This window comes from Chinchilla lanigera, unplaced genomic scaffold (assembly GCF_000276665.1).
Source record: "Chinchilla lanigera isolate Chin_1 unplaced genomic scaffold, ChiLan1.0 scaffold00014, whole genome shotgun sequence".
In the NCBI taxonomy this organism is placed as follows: domain Eukaryota; kingdom Metazoa; phylum Chordata; class Mammalia; order Rodentia; family Chinchillidae; genus Chinchilla; species Chinchilla lanigera.
This window is the reverse complement of record NW_004955415.1, coordinates 15,778,775-15,803,907: the sequence shown is the minus strand read 5'-3', so window position 1 is coordinate 15,803,907 and position 25,133 is coordinate 15,778,775. Positions and strand designations below refer to the sequence as shown.

The window sequence follows — 25,133 nt, the reverse complement described above, 5'->3', positions numbered from 1 at the left end:
CTTTTCATTGAAACTTGTATGGAGCCAAAATTCCAGAATTGTGCCATACTTAAAAAACCTACCAACTTGGTAAAGATGGAAAGGCACCGTACCTGATAAAACTGGCGATGTACACGTTGACGAAAGTAGCCATCAAGTACTGGCAGTCAAAGCGATCCATGATGCCTCCATGGCCAGGGATGGTATTGGCAAAATCCTATTAGAGGCCGAGGAAGGATGTGTGAGCTCGGGCTCAACCAACAACCAAATCCCAGCCTACAGGTCCCAAGCCAACAGCCAGCTCCTGTGCTGGATAGCTAAGGGCGGCAGAAAAAAAGCCTGCATCACAGGCTATCAGGGGACACATTCTTTCTCTTTCTTTTTTTTCTTGTTTGTTTCTGTTTGTTTGAGGCAAGGTATCACTCTGTAGCTCAGACTGGCCTCGAACTCACAGTGATTCTCCTCCCTCAGCCTCCTGAGTGCTGAGATCACAGGTGCGTGCCCCCATGCCCAGCTCAGGACATATTCTTAATAGATTACAATACATCCTTTTGAAGAAACAAATATTAATAAAGTGAAACCCAACCACTGAATTTTCTTGGGAACAACATACTTTTATCTAACCAGCCTAAATCCAGCACATGGGTCAAGAAGAGCACACTGAAATGCTCAGGGAACACAGCCTGGAAGACAGAGGTTGGTGGCCAATGGGGTGGAGTGGGGGCAGAAGATGGGGGACCCAAGAAGGCTCCCCTACCTTGATTTTAAAGGCTCGCTTGAAGCCGCTCGCGAAGAAGCCTCCAAAGGGGCCTATGAGTGAGGCGAAGGTGGAGAGGGCAATGCTGTGGATCTGGAAGGGGTACATCCGAATTGTTTTCTAGGAAGAGCAAATGAAGTCAAGTCAAGGTGTGCACAAGTCCAGCGTATTACATGTGAACAGAAATAACTCTGATCAAACCAATTTTATGTGTTTTTGTAAATCAGTAAGGAGAGTATATTTCCTCCTGTTCTTTCAAATCTAACACCCAACTTAATAGAAGACGTTAAGATACTATTCACTCAACCTGTTGCTATATGTTGTTTTGGTGGAAGTATATGAAGAAGATCCAGTCTTCTACAGAAATGGAGTATTGGAAGGAAGAGCATCTTCTCAAAATTCATAGGTATTCTTATTTGACACAACACCAGCAATGGACAGGTTTATTAAGAGTTGCAAGCCACGTGAAAGCTGAAATCCTACCAATGAGCTTTCTGCGCTCTCCCGCATTAAAACCCATTGATTTATATGACACTTTGAACAGATCTTTTACCCATGCATGACTGTGGAACAATATGCACTGATGTTTTAAAAAACACCTATTCACCAAGTTATGCACATCTCCCAAATGTAAACACACTTCATTATACACGATCCCCTGCTAATAACACCACAGATCTCATCAGGAAAGCCTTTAAGGATTAGGAAACTGTCAAGCTCACAGCAGCAGGTACACACTTTCCAAAATTCTAATTTTCACTTGGAACCCGTATTTTATCACTGGTAACACCTGCTGTCAGTCACTTTCCTTAAAGTGACAGACTCATTTCGTTCTTTTCAAAAAAAAGTGCCTGCAAAATGCCCAAGTCTGAAAAACTGGTCAGTTCTTTTCAAATAAAAGTTATGTTCTTAGAAGAAGAAGAAAAAAAAACAGTTACTTTAGATCACAACTCAGCTGCACGAACTGTACTTCAGTATTTAGTGGGAATGTTTATGCATGCTTTCCGTTTCAGTACACGTGGGATTCAAATGGCATGTACGTAACAGTCAGGATTTAATACAATCAGCATTTTTACTTTTTCAAAGACACTGCTAAGAGCAGCTGGCACATCTGCACGGCAGGCACGACATGAAGAGGACGCTGCTGCCAGTCCAGGGGGTGCTGCCGCCCCCACTCGTGTCCAAGGATCACTTTTCCCTGCTGCACCATCACAGCAACTGTCAGCAGGGACAACAGCACAAAAGGTCACAGTATTATTGGGAAAACAGCTGGGACTTCACAGACCCCTCTACAGGGATCTCACAAAACACGTTCTGAGAACCACTGGTCCAAATGACGTGAAAGGTCCAAAGGTCTCCTCCAGCCCTCAACCTGACCCAGCTTGCAGTGTTCCCCTTCACGCTGGGGCTGACAGCACTGCGGCCAAGTGCTGGTGGAGGGTCTCCACTCTGCTGTCCCCGTCCCCTATGTAAGTGCCACATACCCAGCCAACAACCGACTGGATCACCCCAGGAATGTTGTACTCCTGCAGGCGGAACAGGTCCGAGGGCTCGCAGTCCACAGTGAAGCTGTTGGTGTCGTTGTTGTACTCCACGGGACAGACAAAGCATCTGTACCCTGACATCACGTAGGACAGCTGAGGGAAAGAACAGAGGCAGCCAGGAGAACGCTGCAGCCAAGCAGCCCGGACAGCGGCTTCGGCGCCGCCTCACTCACAGTACTGGCCTCCTGCTCACTGCGAGCTGCACACTAAGTCACAGGCTCATGTGCACCATGTGTATTTTATCTGAATTTTTTAAGCGAAAGAGGCAGGTTTGTGCCCTACTGCATCTCATAAAAATGTGCCAAATACACACACAGGGCCTGAACAAGCCCAGGAGGGAGCTGAGAGAATGTGGGCAGGGAACTCTGAGGCACCGCTTCCATCTCAGGGAGTCCGGTCCACCCTGCTCAGGCTCTCTGAGCTCAGTGCAGGCCATCACAGGGAGCAAGAGGCACAGAGAGAGGCGGCCGCTCAGGAGGAAGAAGGCTGCACTGCAGTAAAGGTGGGGGCTGCACTGCAGTAAAGGTGGGGGCAGCACAACACTGGCAAAGGGGGACCAGCTGAGGACCAGGACAGCAAATGGTGTGCTCCAAAGGGCTGGAAGACAGTCTCCTCTGGAAGGACAATCATCCCACCTCACCCTTATTCTCAGGCACCACACAGCCTGACCTTGAAACACTATATGTCTGTTGGTGTTGCCTTGGCTACGCCCAAAAGCACACACAAGCCGTGCACACTCCCTGCTCCTCAGCTGTCAGGACCTGCTTGGAAACTGGTAGATGAAGGCCAGCCAGTGCTGCTCGCTACACTCGTGCCACCCTCTGGAGCAAGGTCACTATTTGGGAGGACAAATTCCCTGGTCCCGGGACACGAGGGCCTTTGATGGTGGTGTGAGACCTCTGTCCACTCCCCCACCCACCTGGGGGCCAGCACCTACCAGAAGGCCAAACACCACAGTAGCAAAGAAGCCCCCGATGAAGCCTTCCCAGGTCTTCTTAGGAGAAAGCTGTGGACAGACACACGTTCTCAACAAAGGGTGCTTCATCCCTCTGGCTTTTGGGAACAATGATTTCTTATGAAAAACATCAGTATCATAAAACCCCCATTCTACTAACCTCACCTTGTGTATTCGTCAAACATGGTGTGCTTCTTCCCTAGCTTATACACTTCAGTTTTCTTTCTCTTTCAATTGGTTATTCAATTTATTTTTATTATATTATAAAACTATATAAAACTCAGGAGGCTGAGGCAGGAGGATCATTCCAAGTTCAAGACCAGTCTGGACTACAAAGTGAGCTCAGGGCCAGTCTGAACTGCATAGTGAGACCCTGTCTCAAAAAGACCAAAACAAAACAAAAAAAACTATATACTAATTCAATGACAATACCCAAATCCAGATCAAACCCCGAAGTGTGCAGATAGCATACACTGCCTATACTGAGGACCAAACTCAGGAGTGCTCACCACTGAGCGACATCCCCAGCTCTTTTTATTTTGTTCTTCCAAGATAGGATCTTGATAAGCTGCCCAGGCTGGCCTTGAACTTGGAATCCTCCTGCCTCAGCCTCTCAAGTATCTGGGATTACAGGCTTGTGCCACCAGGGCCACTTAGATATTTTTTCTTTTTATAGAAGACTACCTGTAGCTTTCAGTATTTCCCTATGGCTTTTCTCTACGATTAATTTACTACCAGTCTGTCTCCTGGATGACATGAAAACACGGCCACAGTACACACAGCTGGATTTCTTCTCTGTCTGCCACACTCAGCTATGCATGCAGAAAGTACTCCCCTCCCCCACAGTGACACTGCATGTGAGGGCAACTTCCTCACCTTGATGAGTGGCGTCCGACCAAAGAAAAAGCCAAACATATAGGCCATGATGTCGTTGCAGATCACACAGGAAATGGGGACAATGAACCTAGGAAATAAATCAAACGGGGTCAACTCTCCTGAGAGGACAGAACCTCAGAAGTCCAGTGAACAAGGCCTTTCATAAATTCCAGTACCAAACAAGCCACAGCATGCTTGGAACCCACTCAACTAAGCTAAAAAGAGCACACAAAGAAGCTGTCCTTAGCCCCTGCCACACAGCAGGCACTCGGGTGTCTCCTGAGTGGTCACTAAGTGGGCAGAGGGAGCACCTCATAAACGCCCTGTGTCCTTGCATCATCAGAAAGTAACATATGCATGTGGTAATATGAATATAAACTATAAAAGGCAGAAAAAAACTACGTTTTCCTTCTTTCCCCGAGCCTGCCTCCAAAATAACCACTTCCGATCACTTCTCATTTTTCTTCTACTAGCTTCTTACACATTGCTAAATGATATATTTTATATCTATTTCAAAACAAACTTTTTTACTATTTATGGCTCTTTCCACCAGCGCACCCCACCTTTCCTTAAGACGACCCTGGGAGCAACAGCCCCACAGGCACAGCCACGCTTGTCACCTCCCCAGCCGACCCTTCACTCGCACCATACTTGTGCCCGCTCTCCTTTCCTCACTCTACCCGGGCACTTTTAGAAGCTCTCTTATCACAGTTAACACAATACACGAAAGTCTTGACTTCCTGGCCCAGCAACTACAGGCGGCATTTCCTGACTTCCTGTTGGAGGGGGGATTTTGATCACTGGTACCCTCTGCTCACGCTCTCCCTCCCACACTACTTACTCCATCAAGGCTTCTGGCAGAGTCCGCTCTCTAATTATGCTGAAGTCTCCCTTAGACATGCTAATATGAGTCACTACAGAACCAAGGGTGTGTTTGGCCCTGAATTTAAGGACTTTGCATGTGGCACTTTTAAGAAATACCCAACAAGGGCTGGGATGTGGCTCAGTGGCTGAGTGTCTGCCTGGAGGAAAAGCGGGGTGGAGGGGGAAAAGGGGAGAAGAGGAAGGAGAAGTAGAAAATTAAATACCAATAAAAAAACTGACAGAAAGGGAAGTGCTTGGTGTCTCCCCAGGCCATTATAAATGTTTTAAATGTATAATGCCTAAGCCTAACAGCTATTGGAGCTAATCTCTCAGTCTATTTACTAGCTGACTCTTTAGAAGGTGGGTGTTGCTATAACCTAGCTCAGGTATAAGACAGGTGATCTGGAACACGACCCGCAAGACTCACTGCCTTCCTCTTATTACACCAGGAGGTGCCTTTGTCTTTCCACTATGGTCATCTAGCCTCCTCATCAGCCTGCTGATATCTATCAATGCTGACAAATGTCCCACTGAAACCACACATTGCTGAAGTGACAGTGCAATGCTCTTGAGACACACTGCCAGATTGTCTATGCTGGTATTTTACTTAGAATGGTTTACCTGCAACCAGAAAGGAAGTCTGTTTCCCTCCCTATCAGTTTTGGTGTAAGGTTTAGACAGCACTCAGCTTCCAGTGAGTCCTGTTTCTTTTTCCAGGTGTAAAATTCATACAATTTTTAAAGCTCTTCTAGAGCTATTGATCTATTCAAATGTGTTCCTTTTTGACTGTCAGCAGTTTATAACTGCTAGCTCAGGCTCCTGTCCTCAAGGCTGTCGCATCTCTTGCCATCAGCGGCACTGTGAGATTCTCTGAGTGTGGGTCCTGGCCAGCAGCACCAGCACCACTGGGAACGTACTTGAAATTAGGGGCTTCAGACCCCACCTGGACCTTCAAACCAGCTGCGCATATGGTACCCAGCCTGCAGGTAATGCTGCAGGCTCACAGTGAGAACCACTGGTTCTGAAGATAAACTGGAGTTCTCCACCCACCTGTACACAAGAAACACCCACACAGGAAAAGGAAAGTCCTGCCACAGCCATCACTCACCAGATCATTCCTTCAAACAGGTTGTGGATAACGAGATGTGACTGGGTTACAACAATCAGTAGTGTTACATGGGTCCAGCCAAACTGCAAAGGGAGAAAAACAAATTCTACCTATCAAGTTTACCTTGGCGTTAACTTCAAATAATCAGTAACAAACAGAAAGGTGCTGAGAAATAGGAAAAACATCTGCTGTTGTGCCTCACTTATTGGAAGTGAGGAAGTACCAAACAGACTCCAGGAGTAGTGATCTGTGTTCTCCCCAATAAGAATCCGTCAAAAGCAGGGACTGTGCAGCCCACTCCTGAGTCCCTGTGTGCTCTGAAGCCTGGGTGATCTTTATTTCCTTAGTAGAGAGATGTTCTTAAGCTGAAGCAGGGACTGAGCATCACCAGCTGATCAACCAGTCTGCCACAGTGTCTGAAGCTGCAGCCACCTCGTTGGAGCCACCTGGTGGAGGCTGCTCAGGGAGAAGGAGGTAGCAGAGACTGGGTCTGGAGGGATGGAGGGATGGAGGGATGGAGGGATGGAGGGATGGAGGGATGGAGGGATGGAGGGATGGAGGGCTGCAGCCTACACGGGCACTCTTTCTTCCTGCTCTAGTTTCGAGGTGCACACAGAACAGGCCGCTCCCTGGAGCTCTGATTTGTCACAGAAAGCATGAAAGGCCTGCTGAGCCTCTGCAGACTTTCACGTCAACCAAAAATCACACACACAATTTCCTTACCATGTAGAATTGCAGTCGATAATGTTTCTTGACCAGGCTCAGTACAAACATGCAGAATCCTGGTGTGAGGAAAGAGAAGGTGAGTGAATCACGCGCTGCATTACATCTTTCTGCTACTCCTTTCCTTTAGCTATGTTAAGCAGTCCTTTCACTCATGTCTTCACAGCAGTTAACCAGGGCATAATTTCCAAGCCCAGAGAAGAAAAAGAATGATCCAGATAAGTAATCAAAGAGGAAACTATCACAATACCCCTGCTGGTTTCAGCTCTAGATTACAAAAGAGCTAAGACTTAGAAAGATTAAGTTCCTCTTCCCCTGAGGTCACACAGTCTTTTCAAATCCAAATCCAGCAAAAACGTCCAGCCCTCTGCAAGGTCTCTCAAGGCTGCCTCCTAGAAGCACTCCGCCAAAGACTGCCCCGGCCAGGACTGTTTTCCTCTGGTCACATTTTTCCAATAAGAGAGTCAGGACAGGATCATGCTCTGCTGTCCTCCTAGGGTGGTGGGAACTCAAGGACAGGTGACACAGATGGCTAGGCTCCACACCTGTACCCCTCAGTCTCCAATTCTCTTAGTAAAGAGTTACTACAGAGCCAGGTGCAGAGGCGCACACTTGTAATCCCAGCACTCTGGAAAGCTGAGGCAGGAAGATCACAAATTTGAGTCCAGCTGAGGCAATTTAGCAACTTTGTCAGACCCTGTCTCAAAATAAAAAATAAAGGAGGGCTGGGGATATGGCTCAGCATGAAGGTCTTGGATTCAATCACCAATACTGCACGGTGGGGTAGCTGCTACAGCTCAACATAAAACAAAGCTGCCAGCTCACTCCCTGCTTGGTCAGAGTTAACATCACAAAACTTTGACAGAAAAACTCCTCAACTCTCCCAGGATTGCTGTGAGTTAGAGGCCAGTCTGAACTACGTAGTGAGACTCCATCTCGAGAAACAAACAAACAAAACTCTTCAACTCCTACTCAACAAACAAGAACAATACAGACATAAGAAATGGAGAAGCACTCGATGCACACCTGTTAGGTAGAGGGTGAAGGAAATGAACCGGTGGTATTTACTGAGAATCCGCAAAGGCTCTTCTCTCTGGACCAGGGTGAAGAAGTAATCCGTCACCGTCTCTCCATAGAAGAAATAGTTCACGCACAGCAGGAAGTACCTGGAGGTGGAGACGGGGCACCCTTGGGGGAGCGCACAGGCTCTCCTCTAGGCAAGGCCACCACACAGCCCAAGGACAAATAGAGGGCAGAGGCCACTCCACCTCAAGAGCCCAGGGCAACGTGCAAGGGCCTAGCGGACCTCAGCTCCCCGCTCCGGGGCGGCTCTCTGCACGGGAAATCAATCCAGAAAGCTGGGTAGCTTTCACACTTCCTGTGTCACACACCTGGGACTCAGTTTTCACCCGTTAGGTGGTGTCCCACACCTCAACTGAGGGCCCTCCCAAACACAGCCCCTGCGCCTTCATCCTCAGGCCCATCCCCCTCTTCCCTCGGGATCTCCCATCCTAGCCCCAGGTCCACTCCGCCTTGCCTCCCATCTGCTCCATTGCTGCCTCTGGCTGGCCTGGAACATCCTCTCTGCTCACCCTTTTCCCCACTCAGCACTCAAATACCATTTTCTTCATAGAACTTCCCAGGACCTAACACACTCTACCACCCCACATTTCCTCTACAGCAGGACTTCGCCCTCCCTGAAGCCTGGCTCTGCCGGGAGCCTTTCACCAAGTTACCCTGCACCTGTTTCATCCTCTCTCCAATGGAGTCTCCCAAGGGGAGAAGCCACGGCTCACACAGCCCCGCAGCATCCATGGTGCTGCCGGTGCAGGACCCTGCAGTGCCACCCCAGGCCCCCGACACGAATCCCAAGGCAGGGAAGAGAACAGAAAACTTCTCATTCCCATTTTTTGAAATCATTAAGTTTTAAAACTCCCCTATTGGGTTTATTCTGTTGTGGGGGGTAACAAAGGTACCTCTTCCTTTGGAAAGTGACCATAGCCAGGGGTCAGGCCTCCTGAGTGTTAACAAAATTTATAACACAGTCAAGCACGTGGGGTGGGAAGGTCTCTGTGTGCCCCGAGTCTCCTCAGCACTGTGCAGTGATCCGCTCAGATGTCACCATCCGAAAGCAGTGTGGCCCACAGAACGGATCCAGGAAGGGCTCTCAGATCCCACCGCAGTCAGGGCTCTTCCCTTGACTTTGCTTTACAGCACTAAGCCCTTTTTGAGGGAAGGAGAAAGCAGAGCTTCTCCAGAGGAGCCCACATCTGTGCTTTTAGTCTCATCCTGCTCACACTGGCACCTGGGCACCTCCAAAGAACTAGGGCTCCGGCCCCATGGTCGAAAAGTGACAGCTGAATTTCAACCAGGTGTTTCAGCAATGAGGAAACTGCCTTCTCCAGACAGCAACCCCAGCACCAAAACCTGACAACCCCAGACAGTTCTAGTGGGATGTGGGGGCAATACAGCATGCAATACAGCTCTAGAAGGGAAGGAGGGCCGAGCACCAGCCTTACTCTGGAAGTCTATGGATTCCAAGTACCAAGGTTCACTGCTCACAGACACAGCCCCTCCCTGCCTCCTAGCCAGTACTGAAGACTCCTCAAAGGCAGCCACACAGTCCGGCCTGCTCAGCGGCACTGTGCATTTCTGTGCAGCCACTGCACCTCTGCCCAGCATCCCTGCAAACACCTGCCACAGAGCACGCACCACGACAGGTAGCCAGGCAGCTTACCAGCTGAGGGTCCTGAACCAGGGCAAGTCATAGGAGTGGTAGACATTGTAGCCAATAGTGATGATCTCATGGAAACACTTAATCTGAACACACATCACCTGCAAGACAGGGAGGAATCAGAGCAGTCTTATGATCTTTGGAACCAGAAGCCAATCAGGTCATGGGCCTTTAAGAAAAACCATTATAGTTAAGAAAAATTTGAGTCCTACTCTGAGACTGTGTTCTCCTCCACCTTCTCTCTCTTTCACATCACCCCCTATGGCAATGGAGTCCTTTATGTCACAGGGGGCCAGATCCAATTTCTCACAATAAGGTACACAGCCCTCTCGTCTGATTAACTTTTTATTCTAGAGCCTTGAAAGACTCAACCAACACCCCCCTTCTTTTTTTACTGGGGGATTCAACGCAGGGCCTTCGCAATGACCTATATTCCAGCCCTTTCCTTTCTTTTTTTTTTTTTTTTTCTTAATTTTAAGGCTTTCCTCAAGTTGCCCACGCTGGGCTTGAACTTGTGACCCTCCCTGCCGCAGCCTCCCAGAGTGCTGGGATTACAAGCATGCACCACCATGCCTGGCAGCCCTTTCCCCTTGAGACTCTGGATATAAATATGTGAAAGGCCCAACTACTCCACTCCGCAGTCAGCTGGGGTGGCCTGGCCCTGTCTGTGACGGCGGGAAGATAGAGGGCAGCTCTGTGGACAGTGACTTCCTAATGACAACTCTAAACCTACGAGTGAGACCCCAGGGAAAAAGACACAAAACCAGGAGTCAACAAAGATACATGCAGGGCCATAGCTTAAACATCTACAATAACAAATTCACTTTTAAAAATGAAGAGACCTCCTTAACTACAAACAACCGGCCTAGGGGACAGGAGCCCTTGGATTCCCACTCCCTGGCACTGATGACTGCCAGTCCCATGGAAGAACTGACAGCAAAAGGAAACAGGCAGGCAGACAGCACTTACGATCATCATTAAAACCATTGGTCCCAGGTAAATGATGATGAAGAAAAAAGTGATCATGGCCAAAGTCAGGATGCCTCTCACCCACCAGTTCTTCCATCTGCAAAAGCAGGGGAAGGAGAACGCAGTTAGCAGCCTAAGAGGAGCAGAAGCAGACCCGAGGGGACTGCCTCTTCCTGATCTGCAGGCCCTGACCGCAGTCCTTCTCAGAGCCCCACCTCACCGGCACAGGGGCACCGCTGTGGACAGAAGGAAGCGGGGCACCAGCACCAAGGCGCCCCCACAGCAAACTCAGCAGCTGCTCCACCACCTACAGAAATACACCTGCTGCATCTTAAAGACAGCACCAGGGAAAACCACAGCCCGGGTGATGTAGCACCCCTGCTGCTGCCTGGCTCAAAGGGTTCCCCTGGCCATGTGTGTCTTAAGAGGAGACCAGGAGCACTTTTCCACGGTGGGATTTTACACTGCGCTGCCTGCATCTTCACCGTGATGATACATGATAGGCAAAGACAACAACAGTGATCACAAATATGTTTAAGGACTTCACACACACTAACTCATTCAACCCGCAACACGACTGGCTCTTAAACTCTGTCATTTTAAATAGGTTTTCATTCACATGATACCCATACACACCTCCCTGAGGATACAGAGGCACCGGTCACGTCTCTAGCAAACAGTGAGGCCAGGATTCAAACATAGGAGTCTGCTCCCCACTGCCTGCCCTTTCCCCCTATACAACACAGCCTCCCAGAGGACCGGGCTCAGGACGCATAGGGTCACACCACACAGCAGGTGTGAGAAGGACCTGCTGCTAGAGAACTGCCTGTCTGTCCCCTGGGTTAGCCTAAGTCAAGATGTTGCCCAGTTCTTCCTGGAGAACTGAGGAACCATTCAGAGAGGAGGCCTGCAGAAGAGTGAAAACTATACCTTGAACCAGAAACCCTAAGACACTAAATCTTCCATGCACTTGATCACAACACATGGCCCCACAAGCACCTGCAGCACGAAGCCAGGTTACCTTGAAGACAAGTTGGAAAGGGCCCTATTGAGGACTTCCGGGGTGTTGTCCACGGGGGCTGGCGGGGCAACCAGGTCCGCTCGGCTCTCACTGTCTGATGCAGCCTCTCCATCAACCTTTGCTTCTGACTCCAACTCCTACATGGCGGAAACACAGAAGGAGAAAAGGTCAGAAACACCAGGTAAGGCCAGGGATATAGATCATGCCCCAAAGTCCACAGTATGACCTGTGCACTTTATAAGAGCAGCCTGTAAGGCCACTGCAGGCACGGTGGCAGCCAGACCTCTGGCTCATTCAAGTCTATGCCTGAGCCAGGACTGATTCGTGCCTGTATCCTAGGTGCTGGCAGACCCTCAATGTCACTCACAGAGCTGCAGCCTGGGCCACAGCCAGGAAGGAAACATCTGCAGGAATGGACCCTGCCACCAGCCTGGGAGGGAGGACACAGCCATGCCAGCTGCAGACTCTATCCCAAGTGATTAGCAACGGGCTCTCCCGAATCCTAGGAACCATCCCCTTCTCAGCTCTTTCATTTCTCTGAGGATTTAGAACAGCTACTGTGAGAGGGGTGGAGGAAAAACTCAGATCACCTAGAATCAGGGAGAACAAACCACCACTTAGGAGTTCGAGTCCCCTCAGTCTGGTGCCTTGAGAGCAGTAGTGGGGAAAGGGAGATCAGGAACAGGCGCTACGGGAAGTTAAATGTCTGGCCAGGGTCCCACATGAACCCAGATCTGGCTTCATCATGTTCATCCTACTGAGTTTTCTTTTATTTAAGCATTTTGGGATCCATTCTATTCTCCAGTAGGAAACAAGAAATGACAACAGGGTGTTTTACCACATCTTAGAAGATTTTGTTAAATATGTGTATAAATGCAGAAACAGTCACGTTTTTGTTTGAGACAGGGTCTCACTATGCAGTTCAGGCTGGCCTCGAACTCACAGTGACCCTCCTGCCTCAGCTCCTGAGTGCTAGAATTACAGGCTCATGCCACCACGCCCAACAACAGTCACATTTTTTAAGATGAACTGAATCTGAATGTCCCTAATGACTAACAGGAAATTGAGCACTAGTACATGTTTTTTTTTTTTTGTTTTTTGTTTTTTGTTTTTTTTTTTTTCACTAGTACATGTTTATTAGCCATTTCGATATCTTCCTTCATGAAGTGTTTGTCAAACAACTGGTCATTTTTTTTATTAATCTGTCACATTTCTTCTGTGCCCTCCCAGCTCTCACCCTCCCCCTTCAGCACGATGGGGGCTCTTCCAATTGTCTCCTGCAGACCCCACTCCCCACAGACAGGACCTGGCCTCTTGCGCTCCTTATTCCTCCAAGCCTGGCCCACGGCAAATGCTGGCTGAGGACGGACGGGAAGGAGAAAACTCCACAGAGCGGTGAGCACAGACCCAGCCCCATGATGAGACCGTGACAGAGAGGGCTGAGTGGCAGCTGATGCAAGAAACAACCGGCTTCAGCAAGGGGCTGGTACAGATGGTCTCCCAGCAGGGCTCAGTGGCTGTGGACAAATGACCCAAGTGCCTGTGTCCTCCCCTCCCTCCTTACCTCATGAAAGGGCCCCTGAGGAGAGAACCCAGCTCCACCCAGGGCTGCGTCCTACTCCACCTCCCCCGAGGTGCTGAAACACAGCAGCCCGGCCAGGACTGCCTCCCCATTAGGAGCCCCAGAGACCAGGCATTCGGGGCAACTTTCCATCTTCCACTGTAACATTTACACCACTGCCCACAGCTGCCACAGGTTTCCAGGTAAGAAGGTGCAGGAGCAGCTACTCTGACCCTAAACCTCGAGTTCAAAACCCATGGGCCTGGGCCCAGCGAGGTTCCCAGGGCTGCACCCCAGGCACATCTGAAAGCCACAGGACCTGAGCTCACACAGAGGCAAAGGGCCCTCACTCCAGCACAGAAATCCGGCAAAGGTTATTTTTAACTTCTCTTTCCTGTTGTCAAGGAGACTCACAAAGGCTGCTGGGTCCTCAGCAGGAAAGGGCAGGCAGCCCGGCTCTGCAGCAAGAGGGAAGAGAGGGACCCTGAGGCGAAAAGTAGTTGGAGATAGAGACCTCTTATGAGGAGCTGCTGGCTGCTGTTATTACCAAGACTTTAGGGTGACTGCAGTAAAAGTAAGAAATGCATAAGAGCCCAAGGAAGAGAGATGAACGAGAGAGAGAGATGAGAGAGATGAGAGAGAAAGAGAGAGAGAGAGAGAGAGATGAACTAGAGACAGAGAGAGATATGAACTTGAGAGAGAGAGATGAACTTGAGAGAGAGATGAACTTCCAGCTTTTCCCTGCCTCTGAGTAAGTGATTTCACATTCCTGGGCTCCACCCAGGCCTGCTGAGACCCCCTGATCAGACCTAAGCGACCACCACCCGCCCATCAGCTGAGATAGAGCCAAACAAGAAGGGTGGGTTCCTGCAAGGTGGAAAGCGCAGCCAGGGACAGGGCAGGTCTGCCAGCTCCCTGGGCACTGTCGTCAGGAGGACACTGGCCAGGGGAGGAGACAGTAAGAGACCCTGGAGGCCCGTGGGCCACACACTTCCACCTGGGGAGGCAGCCACTTGTAGTGCTTGGATAAAGGAAGCTGATGCAGGAGCAGCTCCCACTGTGGCCCTGGAAGGGGGCGGGGACCTGGAACCTGCTCCTGTCCAAAAGAAAACTAACACACGCTAGACACGAATCAGAGGTGCTGAGGGCATCCTTCGGTCTCCCCTCAGGAATGGGAAATCAGGCAGATGTCCAGGCAGTCTTGCTGCAGGAGGTGGCGGCAGCCACTCAGGGAGGTAGGGCCCAGGGCCAGCTCAAAGCTCATCACCCTCGGCACAGGTCTACCTCCGGTCTTCCCGGTGGGAAAAGGACTGCTGATCTCAGACGTTGCTGAGAGAAACGCAGCATGAAGGAATTCTGTGTCTCCTACCATAGCACACAGGACAGGAGTCTGAGAACCTTCAACACCCACCCCAGGAACCTGGGCCCCTTTCCAAGGAGGGTGGGCTGCAGGGAAGAAGAGGGGTGTGGGCCTAGCGGGCCTCACGTACTATCTGAGCACAGCATCTGCCTGCCTGGCTTCCCGACTCAAAAGTGACCCCTCCCCTGGCCAATGCGTGAAGTGGCGTCTGAAACACACAGGTACCTGCAGAAGCAACCGCGCACTCGCTCAGGTGGGGTGCAAGCAACCCAGTGTGCAGAGAGCTTGGAGGAAGTAAGTACTAGAACTCATTTCTACTCGCTCTCACTTTCCCTGGTCTGCTCTGTAAGGAGCGCATGAGTACACATGCACACCTCGGTAAGTATCTGTGAACTAGAGCACAGGGTCAAAGCATCAGACGTGTCAGGCACGGTGTTCTGTCAGGGCCCGTGGAGTGCCTCCTCACCATCACACTGGGCCATGCCTGGAACATAGCAGGCACCCAAAGATTTGCTGAGCGAATGGGCTGATTAATTCTAATTGATCTACTGTGGGCCCAATGGTCCAGACTACATTAAGAATATAATAGCACCCACTCTAGCTTCCAGCTCGCGTGCCCAACACATGCCCCTGTGCACCCTGCTCAGCAGCAGCCCTGGCAGCAGGACCAGGCAGGTAATCTTCCTCCCTCCCTCTCTCCCTGATGGGCACTGGGGGGAGGGGGCCAGCTCTGGGACAGTACAGTGCAGCAGCAAGAGGCTGCCCTGCCTCTGCACACCGTCTCAGCCAGCTCCCAGGCATCCCTCCTCCTCCCTTCCTTTCAATCCCAAGGGCTCAGAACCTGAGCCCTACTCCGGGTACTGAGTCCATCTCAACCACCGCCCATCCTGCAGCCGTTGCTCAGCCATTTCCCAGGGGTGGTGACGCTGATGTAAACAGGAAACAAGAGCTCTGCTCTTAAAGGAAGTGTGGGGGCTCCTTAGGAGCCCTGCCCTTTCGGTTCGCACAGACCCTCCAGGGAAAGGCAGAAGCACTTGAGTGCTGGCACACTGACAGTCCTGGATACCAGTAAGAGTCATCGGCACTTTGGTGAAAATTCATACTCAGCCTTCCAGGGCCCCTGGCCAAGCCCTACGCAACTCGTCCTGGGGCTCAGAACTGCACGGAAGCCTGCCTTCAACGGGCAGAGAAGAAAGTGAAGGAGGGCTGGGGGCTCAGGAGGCGTCCAGGACAGCCTCTTCCTAGGGAAGGACCAAGTTCAGAAGGCAACAACCTACACCTCCAGATGAACACCTGCTGTTTGGCATGCACCCCATCTCCTCGGTTCCCTCTCGATTCTCAGGATTTCCTCGCCACCTCCCTTGGCCTTACAAAAGCTTCCGGGGCAGCAGCCTCTGGAGCCCTCTTTGAGCTTACCAGCTGATAGCAAGGCCATCCTCCTACCTTGATATATCTCAAGACTTCAGTGACACCACAAATGGTGATGGCCAGAGCCTGACCTTACAATGTGGCTGTGGCCAGGGCTGGATGGAAGCCTTTGGCCAGTCGGGCTCAGGCAGGTGGGACTCACCCTGCCCCACACCCCATTAATTTACAGATACCAACTCCATTTTGTACCCACTAGAATGTATATATTCCATTCCCTGCCTGAGAAGAGCTACAATCTGGGGAAGGGAAAATAAGTGGTACCATCCGCTAGGCTTCTATGCACTCTTCCATCTTCAAGGAAATGTCATTCAGGAGAGGTTTTCAAGGTACTGCTGGTTATGCTTCCAACAGTTCAGCCCTCTCTGTTGCAGTACTTTGGGGCTACAGCCCAGGCTCCAGGGGTCCCAGCAGACCAGACTGTTCCAGGCCGCCAACAGGAGACAGCAGTGATGAAAGGCAGGAAAGGCGCATTAGTCCGCACGGTCATGCTGGAAGCACAGATAAAGAGGTCCAAGATGCCTTCCAGGGGCTGACACAAGCTTTGGGTTTTACAGAAAAGAGGAACAAAGGCAAGGATTGCGGGGATAGCTGAGGGGATCACACAGCTGGCAACGTAGGTACGGTCAAGCTGTAGTGTGGCTCATCGGTAGCTGGGACTGATCCGAGAGTAGAGGAGAGCCACATCAGAGTCATCCTGAGACAAGGTTCCTGCTTAGGGGAGTCCAGGAGTCTTCCAGGCACCACTCAGGGCCCAGAAATGGAGTTGTAAAAGCTGGCAATTCGGTGCCCCTGCCAACCCTGAAAATTACTTTAGCTTTTCTCATCTCAGCGTCCTCAGTCTTCAGGGACGATGAGAAAGGAGGTAAGGGTAGGGCTGATACAGTGTAATACAAACACTCCTCAAATGATGAGCATACCTACGTACAGAGCTGACTGGTAACTTCACCTAAAGTTTTAAGGTAATAAAGAAGTCATACATATAAAATGAAAGCAGAGCCAGGCATGATGGCACACACCTGTAATCCCAGCACTCAGGAGGCTGAGGCAATCGCTGTGAGTTTGAGGCCAGTCTGAGCTACACAGTGAGACCTTGTCTCGAAAATAAATAAATAAATAAAATGCAGGCAGAGATGCCAAGCTTTATCCTGCTCTTAGTCATCCATTGGGCATCTCCAGGCCTGGCCTCTAGGTATCTGTTACAGTCCCACTGCCACAGAGATCAAACTTATAAGTTTCACTTACTGAAAACTCAATGACTTAGGCTATTTTTTGCACTGCTTTATATGCAAATTACAAACCTTTTCCTGAAGCAAAGTCATCAGAATGAGCCTAACCTTTCTGCTAAACACCAAGCCTGCCATTTTAAGCCTGGCAGCCAGCTGCAGGACACCACCCCCCACATAGGGAGACTCATCCCTAGAAAGGAAACTACTGAGGTCAGAGGATCCTTAGCAGGCAGCAGCAACTTAGGTGTCCCTCTCCAAAACCAAGGCAAGTAGTTTTTCACCTGAGTTCTTACAGGAAAGCAAAACAAAACAAATGTATGTATGTGTATGTGCACATACATATGTGTGTGTCGTATTGGGAACAACAAATATTTCTAGCCCTTTCTAATGGCAATCCCATTTGACAAATTCAATTGTCTAAGGATCAAAGAGGAGGAGCCCTTTTGTGAATGAGTTAGAACTGCAGGGGCTAAGGAAACTTGTTTTCTCTGAAGGTTGGTAACTACTGCTGGAAAAAATATGATAGACTAACAAGAAAAAAGGCTTACAAATGTATGATCTGCAGGGTAGGGGCCTCACAGGACAGTGAGTAAGCAAGAGGACGCAGCACAGTCACGACAGGACCATCGTGCCCCAGACAACCAGGAGACGGCACAGGATGATTTCCCCCCACCTCTTGAACTCTCACCCCACTGGTTACCCATCCTCCTCTCTCTTCACACCAGTTCCTCTCCACAGGCCCGGATTTACAACCACCTTTCTAAGCTCCAACCCCTAGTACTGAAAGAAAAACACTTCTGGGCTGGGCCAGGCTGGGCTGGGCTGGGCCAGGCTGGGCTAGGCTGGGCTGGGCTGGGCTGGGCTGGGCTGGGCTGGGCTGGGCTGGGCTAGGCTGGGGCTATGTCTCAGTGGCAGAGCACTTGCGCTGCACATATGAGCCCCAAGTACCATCCCCAGCTCCACAAAACCACAAAACCAAACAACAATGGCTTCTGACAGCTCCTCTAACGCATGCTCCTCCTTCCCCACTTCACAAGTAAACCTTCAGGAAGAGCTGTCCAGACCCTGTCCCCTCCCTGACTGCGCACTATTCTTCAGGCCGCAGCCACCCCACCTCCTCCCCACGCGTCCCACCAAAGGGCCTCTTGCCGGCCAGCAATGACCTCATCACTGAACCCACTGGGATTGCAGGTCCTCTCCATGCCCTCTGCAGCTCCTGAGGACACTGTCAAAAGCCTCTGCCTTGGGGCAGTACACCTTCCTGCTTGCTTGCCTGCCTCTCTGGCCAGGCCACCTTTGACAGCCTTTCCTTCAGCTGTCCTTCTCTTCCTCAGCCTGCCCCTGGCTTAAGCATCCCTCACAGACTGAGGAGGAGAGCGTCCCCAGCTCTCCTATTCTACTACTGCCCGCTCTTCCTGAGTAATCTCATTCACTCTCATGCCTCCCACTGTCCCCGGGCGGAGTCACTGTTGCTGAGGCTGGAGCCCAGTGCCCTGCACATGCCAGGCAAGCACTCTGCCCTGAGCTATGCCCCAGCCCAACTGTCTCATCTTGAGCCATAGACTCATACAGCCAAGTACCTACTAGATGTCTCCACAGACACCTCAAATTCTCCACACACCCTTACCAAATTCATCATTTCTTCCACAAGCTTCCTCTTCTTACTATGGGTCCTGTCTTAGCAAACAATAACCTTTTCCTCTGAATTTTCAAGTGAAAACATGGTGTTATTCTCAGCGGCTCCTCCCTCAGCCCCTAGATCTTTCCATCACCAAACCTGTTAATGCTACCTCCAAAACCACTTCTGTAGGAGACTAGACAATAAGGATCAAGGCCTAATTGACCTTTCTTAGAGCACAAAGGAGAAAAACAGCAAGCTGTGCTCCTTTGGCAACATGCAGGCGTGCTTGCAGGTTGCAAGTTCCAAGGGAGAGTCAATAATCACGGAAAGAAGCACCAATCAGATGGGAAGGGAAGCAAGAGATGGAGGGAGCAGGAGGGGAGAGGAAGGGATGTAAAAAGAATTAAGATTTGTCGAGTACACGTACCAACCACTCACCAGGAACATAATCATTACGTACTGCAAGTATGTGCCAACAAAAACTGAAGTATAAAGAAAGATGGATTTTATAGTATATAAATTGTACCTCAATAAAGCTGGTTTTTTAGATTAAAAAAAAGTTTAATTTCTCTCATGAAGAACATCCAGTTAACAGTGTTTTTAAAACTGTCATACTAACAAGTAAAGAAATTATGAGAGCAACAACGCAAAACATTTTTTCTTTTTTTGATCATTGCTACAGATGCCCAGGAAATACGAAAATGAGAAAGTTACCTCAGAAACAAGGACTCCTAATGACAAAAGATGGGACAATTCAAATATTAAATAATAAACAAAAAGTGATTTAAACCCAAGTCTATGAAAACCTGGGTCTGTGAATGCTAACTCTCAGTAACCCTTGGCCGTCAGTGACGGTTTTGCCCTCTGGCATCTCCTGACCGTCTTAACCACTGTACTGGACCAGTGCTAGCCAGGGCCAGACCACACCCATGTTCACACAGCCAAAAGTCTCATTAGGTATTTTTGTCATCTGAGCTGTGACTTCCTTGACAACTAAAATTCTTAAGTATTTACATGTGCATGTTACTGTGAAACTACATTCCCTTCAGTTGGGCTCTGCACTGGTAGGTAAAGTCCAGGATTAACTGCCATCTAACTTTTTATTTGTAGACTTACCCTCCTCCCTAGCATCCTAATATTTTTAAATGCTTGCTTTCTTGTCTCCTTCTATATGCATCTGAGATCTGTGTCCCCTGCATGCTTTTTCAGTATCAGCAGTTTCACGTAAGTCTTTGATGATGAATGTGTATCGGAACAAAGCAGCAATTGATACAACTATGTTATACCCCCAAAATGTAAATATATATACAATGTAAATATATATATATATATATATATATATATATATATATACCTGATGTGGTGGTGCACACCATAATTCTAGTACTTTGAGAGGCTGAAACAGATATATATATATCTGGATGTGGTGGTGCACACCGTAATTCTAGTACTTTGAGAGGCTGAAACAGGAGGATTTCAAGTTCGAGCCCAGCCTGGGCAACTTAGCATCTTAGCAAGGCTCTGTCTCAAAATAAAAAGAAAAAAGAACTAGAGATATAGCTCAGTTAAAAGGCCCTGTGTTCAATCCCTAATGCCAAGACATAAACAGAAAAGACACAGACTAGAATTCAATGCACCAGAATGCTTGTTATTTGGGGTACTGGAGTTGTGGGAGGTTTTAAAGATGCTCTGCTCATGCTGGGCATGCTGGCACATGCCTGTAATCCCAGCACTTGGCAGGCTGAGGCAGGAGGATTGCTATGAGTTCAAGGCCAGCCTAGGCTACACAGTGAGCTCAAGGCCAGCCTGAACTACATAGCAAGACCATGTCCCAAAAAAAGAAAAAAAAATGTATACATCACTTAAGGAATGTGTATTACTTTAAGAGAAATGTTTACCAAAAAAAGAGGAGGGTGGAGTCCTACTCACTCCCCTGGGCCTTTGCCCAAAGTTGGTATGGATAATAAATTTCAGGTAGTATAAGTGCTACAAAGAACAGAAAGCATTCTAAGAGGACTGGCGCCAGTGGACCAGGCCATTATTTTAAGTAGGGTGGTCAGGAAAACTCAAGGGAAAATCCACATAGACTGACTGAGGTAGGTACCGGTAGTTGAGCTGTGAGATTCAGTACAAAGCTGCAGGTCAGGAGGGAGCTTAAGGTCTGAAGGGACAGAGGAAAGCCACTGTGGCTCAAGTTTGCCTCCTCGGACTAGGATGGGGAAGGGCCAGGAGTGAGAGGCTGGGGTCTGGCAAATCACCCTAAGGTGGTGAGAAGTCATGAAAGGGGTGGGGGAGGGACACATGAGCTGATAAATATTTTAGAAACATCGCTGGCTACAAGAGGACATAACAGGCAAGAGATGACGGGACTGCAATGAGCCCCCAGACCAAGGAACGATAATCAACAGGCCAGAGATCTATTTTGACTGCAGAACCAAGATGGTTGCGACCAGCCTTCCAACTGCAGGAACAGACCACACAACTCACTGGCATGCGCAGGTCTCTGTGATCACTCCTCTCTGCCTTCCAGGTGCTGCTGCCATCCAAAGGCTCCCCTGGGGTACAAGTCAGTACCAGAAGCACCTGGAGCTATGCTGCTCCCCTGACCCTGCTCCATCGGGCGGACAGAGAGAAGGCACAAGCGTCTCGCTTCCACTGCCTAACCAGATTCCAGAGCTCCAATGTCCTTGGAGCACCTGAGGTCAAATGCCCAGTCCCAAACTGCCAAGGTCCACACTGGCTTCCGCTGGGGTTCAAGGCCTGTTCACCAATCCATCACTGTGGCAGACAGGACAGGATTAAAAATAACTGGTCTGTGTGGGCTGCTACACACCACAAAGGCATGGGATGGATTTTAGCAGGAAGCTGACTGCAGCATCCGGTACCAAGAACGGAAGATGAGAAGAATGAAGTATGACTCGCAGGTTTCTGGCTTATGCAGTATATAGATTGTGGTTCTGTCAATTGGCTGGCCTGGCCTGACCAGACTTCAGGATCAACAGTTTTCTAGGGAACATAAAATGTTCTATTTAAGCCATGCATGTAATCCCAGCATTCAAGAGGATCGCTGTGAGTTCAAGGCTAGCGTGGGTTACATAGTGAGGCCACTACATAGCGAGACCCTGTCTCAACCCTCCCACCTCCGCAAAAAAAACTTCTATTTAGATGCCTGTGAGAACTTCCTCATGGCTTCATTAGTAAGTGGTGGCCACGGGAAGAAGCCGAGTTGGGGAAATCCACGTCAGGGTCACTGGCATAAGGTTGGTCATTAAAGCCAAGAGGCTGAATAATGATATTTAAGGAGAGTGCAGTCCCAGTAGCCACGGGAACAGCTTCTGAACAGAGTGGAAGGAGTCAAGAACAGGCCTACCCCCTGAGCAAGCCCAGGGCACCTTATGGAGCAGCAGGCCTGAGGACAGACTTGAGCGAAGACTTCCAAACAGGGATTCCAGCTGTAACAGACACAGTAGCCATGGCTCTCACTCCATCGGTCAGCCATGGCGGCAACAGTAAAAACAGCCGTGTGTGTGTGTGTGTGTGTGTGTGTGTGTGTGTGTGTGTGGCTGTGTAGGTGTATGCAGTGGTACTAGAGATTGAACCCAAGGCCTCTGCACTGTGCTATATCCCCAACCTTCCCTTTTTTATTGTTTATTTTGAGACAGGGTCTCAGTAAGTCATGAAGCTGCCCAGGTGGGGCTGGAACTTGCAACCCTCCTTCCTCAGCCGGAGTGCTGAGATTGCAGGCCTGTGCCAGCGGTGCTCTGCCCGGCTCAGCTTCTTAGCAGCAGCAGCACCCAGGCAGCAATGAAAAAGTCAAATGAGGGCCAGGGATGTAGCTCAGTAGCACAGCACCTGCCTCGCAAGCACTAGGTCCTGAGTTCGATTCCCAGTACCTGCCCCTAAGGAAGTCAAATAAGAAGAGGTCCACTAACCACTCCGGAATTCTGAGTCTTGCATTAATTTTTCCTGTTTTTTTTTAAAATAAGAGCAATGAATGACAAGGATTCTAAGGTTTCACTTCATTCTTACTGACACATCAGTATTTCACAATACTAGGTGGACACACTATTCAGAAGCACAACTCCATAATGTTTAAATAAAAGCAGGAAAAAATTTTAACAAACTACAGTTGGTTCGCCCAAGTCACCGCTTTATAAAAGTGGTCACACTGTATATGGTATATATATGGAAATGATCTAAAAAATACTGGAATCATCTTTCAGAAGAATGTGGTTTGACCTCATTTAGTGTTATAGGCTTGGGCTCAGCATAACCAGTAGCCTTTTTACCAATCTCTTTTGGGGATAAAAATGGAACCGATGACAAAGCGGGGTTCCATCTGCACAGGTCACTCAGCCTTTGCGTGAAACTTGCTAACAGTTTGTCAATCACAAATCAAAACACTCAAAATAGTCTTCTACCACTTTACAAAAATCCCTCACATTTGTCTACATGCACATTATTCTTGAAAAAAAAGCAAAAAGTTACAATAATTCTACTTTTTAAACTGTTGAACTGCACAAATTTAACAACTTCTTCAAATAAATTCATCAAGAATAAGAATCTTCCTTTGAGCCTTCTCTGTTCTATACTATCTGATACAAAATTTCTACCTTTTCAGAGAAGTCTGCTCAGCACTCTGACCCACTGCTGAAACACAGCTGTAATCTGATCCACTTAATTCTTGTTGCTTTAATTTCATACATCCTAAGCATTTTTTAATAAATTATTGGGACTAATATTTTTTTTTTCTTTTTGAGACAGGGTCTCACTATGCAGTTCACTTGAGCTCACTTTGTAGCCCAGGCTGGCCGGTGAGTCAGAGTCACACCGATCCTCCTGCCTCAGCCTCCCAAGTGCTGGGATTATAGGCATGTGCCACCACACCCGGCAGGGACTAATATTAAACATATGGCCATGCAGCATTAATACATATAAACATAGTACTTCAAAACTAAAAGCAAACACTGACATCCCGATATTTCCTTTGTGCTGCCCCGCTCTCATCACTGGGCATAACAAATTCCTCCTGAAAGCAGAGGCCTGACTCTCACTGCCCAGTCAGCTGCTAATCTCCACAGCCAGTTTAGCAACAGCTTCACTTCCTGACAACCCATGTGCTAGGAAGAGTCCAGCCCAACTGTAGACCAGGAGTTTACGACCAGGAAAGCTGCGCCCATGAGCACACTGTGCCTGGGCCTGTAGAGGAACCAAGAGCAGGAGACCCCCTGCCACAAAGACCAAGAGGGGAGGCAGCACCCAGTGATGGTGAGGACTCAGCCACACAAAGATGGAAATCATACGTGGGACCATCTTACAGCTAAAATAAAATGCCTTATAGGGAAGAAACGCAGACACGAACAGCAGAGCAGCCCTGGACAAAAGACGCATCCCTTACTTAAGGGGGTCTCATTCCAGCACCCTGTATACCTGCTTCCTTATCTCAGGGGGCGCAGGCGTGCTCCTTTGATTAATTAGCTGCTTTCCCCTTCCTGTCACCCTGCCTCTTGCTTTCTATAGCTCCTGTTAGCTCCCTGCCTCAGTTATACACCTGGCCTCAGAGTCAGATGGCCTGGGCTCAAGTCCATCTCTGTAGCTTACTCGCTGTCTGACTGTGAGCAGGTGATGTAACCTACTTTAAAGTCCTCTTAGCTCCCTGGGCTGAGCTGGGCCTCAGGAGATGAGCACTTTGAGTGACGGAGGTCTCTCCGAGCTCTAGGATGCCCATGCTTCCAGCGCCCAGGCCACAAGGAATTCAGTGGCCACTGCCACCTCCTCTCTCCAAACTTGCATAGACTAAGGCAAGGACTTGAGACGCTCACAAGGCCTCCTTTGTGAGAAGAATGAAAATCTTTGGGGAGAAAGAAAAATAGCAGAAGAGAAATGCTTGGGAAACCAGGAGGCCACGGAAGCAGAATGCCTAAGGCAAGGAGTGGGACAACAGATTCGGGCCATCTGGGTTCAAAATTTAACTTGTCACAGTACTAAACTTCAGAGCCATTTGGCCAGCCCTGCAAAACAGGAACCAATATCTCTGACAACCCACCAAGCCCACTTCTAGAAATGGATTCTGGTGGAAAGCTGGTCACTGCATGCTCAGGAGATGGAACAGTATCACAGTCCTGATCTGCATCTGGCCAACAAAGGTCACACCCTGCCCCAAATCCTGAAAACTGGATTATCATTTCCTAAAATCCTTTAAGAACCATCTATAGCTCATGTCTCTACTGCACAGCATTCACTAAAATATATTCCAGCTGGATTAATGATTCTGACAGCGAACTACAAAACTACACAGAGATCCAGGTTTGGTGGTGCATGCCCATATACTCTGGGAGGCTGAGGCAGGAAGATCTCAAATTTGCAGGCAATTTAGCAAATTGGTGAGACCCTGTCTCAAAATTTAA

The 25,133-nt window shown here is 49.2% G+C and overlaps 1 protein-coding gene across 1 annotated transcript in view; it reads right to left on the bottom strand.

The window, feature by feature from the left end:
* Positions 1–25,133, bottom strand: part of Cds2 (CDP-diacylglycerol synthase (phosphatidate cytidylyltransferase) 2) — a gene marked incomplete in the record, with an annotated part of 43,783 nt that overhangs the window by 2,547 nt on the left and 16,103 nt on the right. The window contains 11 exon segments of the mRNA XM_005380829.2: positions 93–196; positions 737–856; positions 2,221–2,373; positions 3,218–3,286; positions 4,112–4,199; positions 6,084–6,166; positions 6,807–6,865; positions 7,833–7,972; positions 9,544–9,641; positions 10,510–10,606; positions 11,531–11,667. Of these exon segments, the coding sequence (XP_005380886.2) occupies positions 93–196; positions 737–856; positions 2,221–2,373; positions 3,218–3,286; positions 4,112–4,199; positions 6,084–6,166; positions 6,807–6,865; positions 7,833–7,972; positions 9,544–9,641; positions 10,510–10,606; positions 11,531–11,667 (1,148 nt within the window).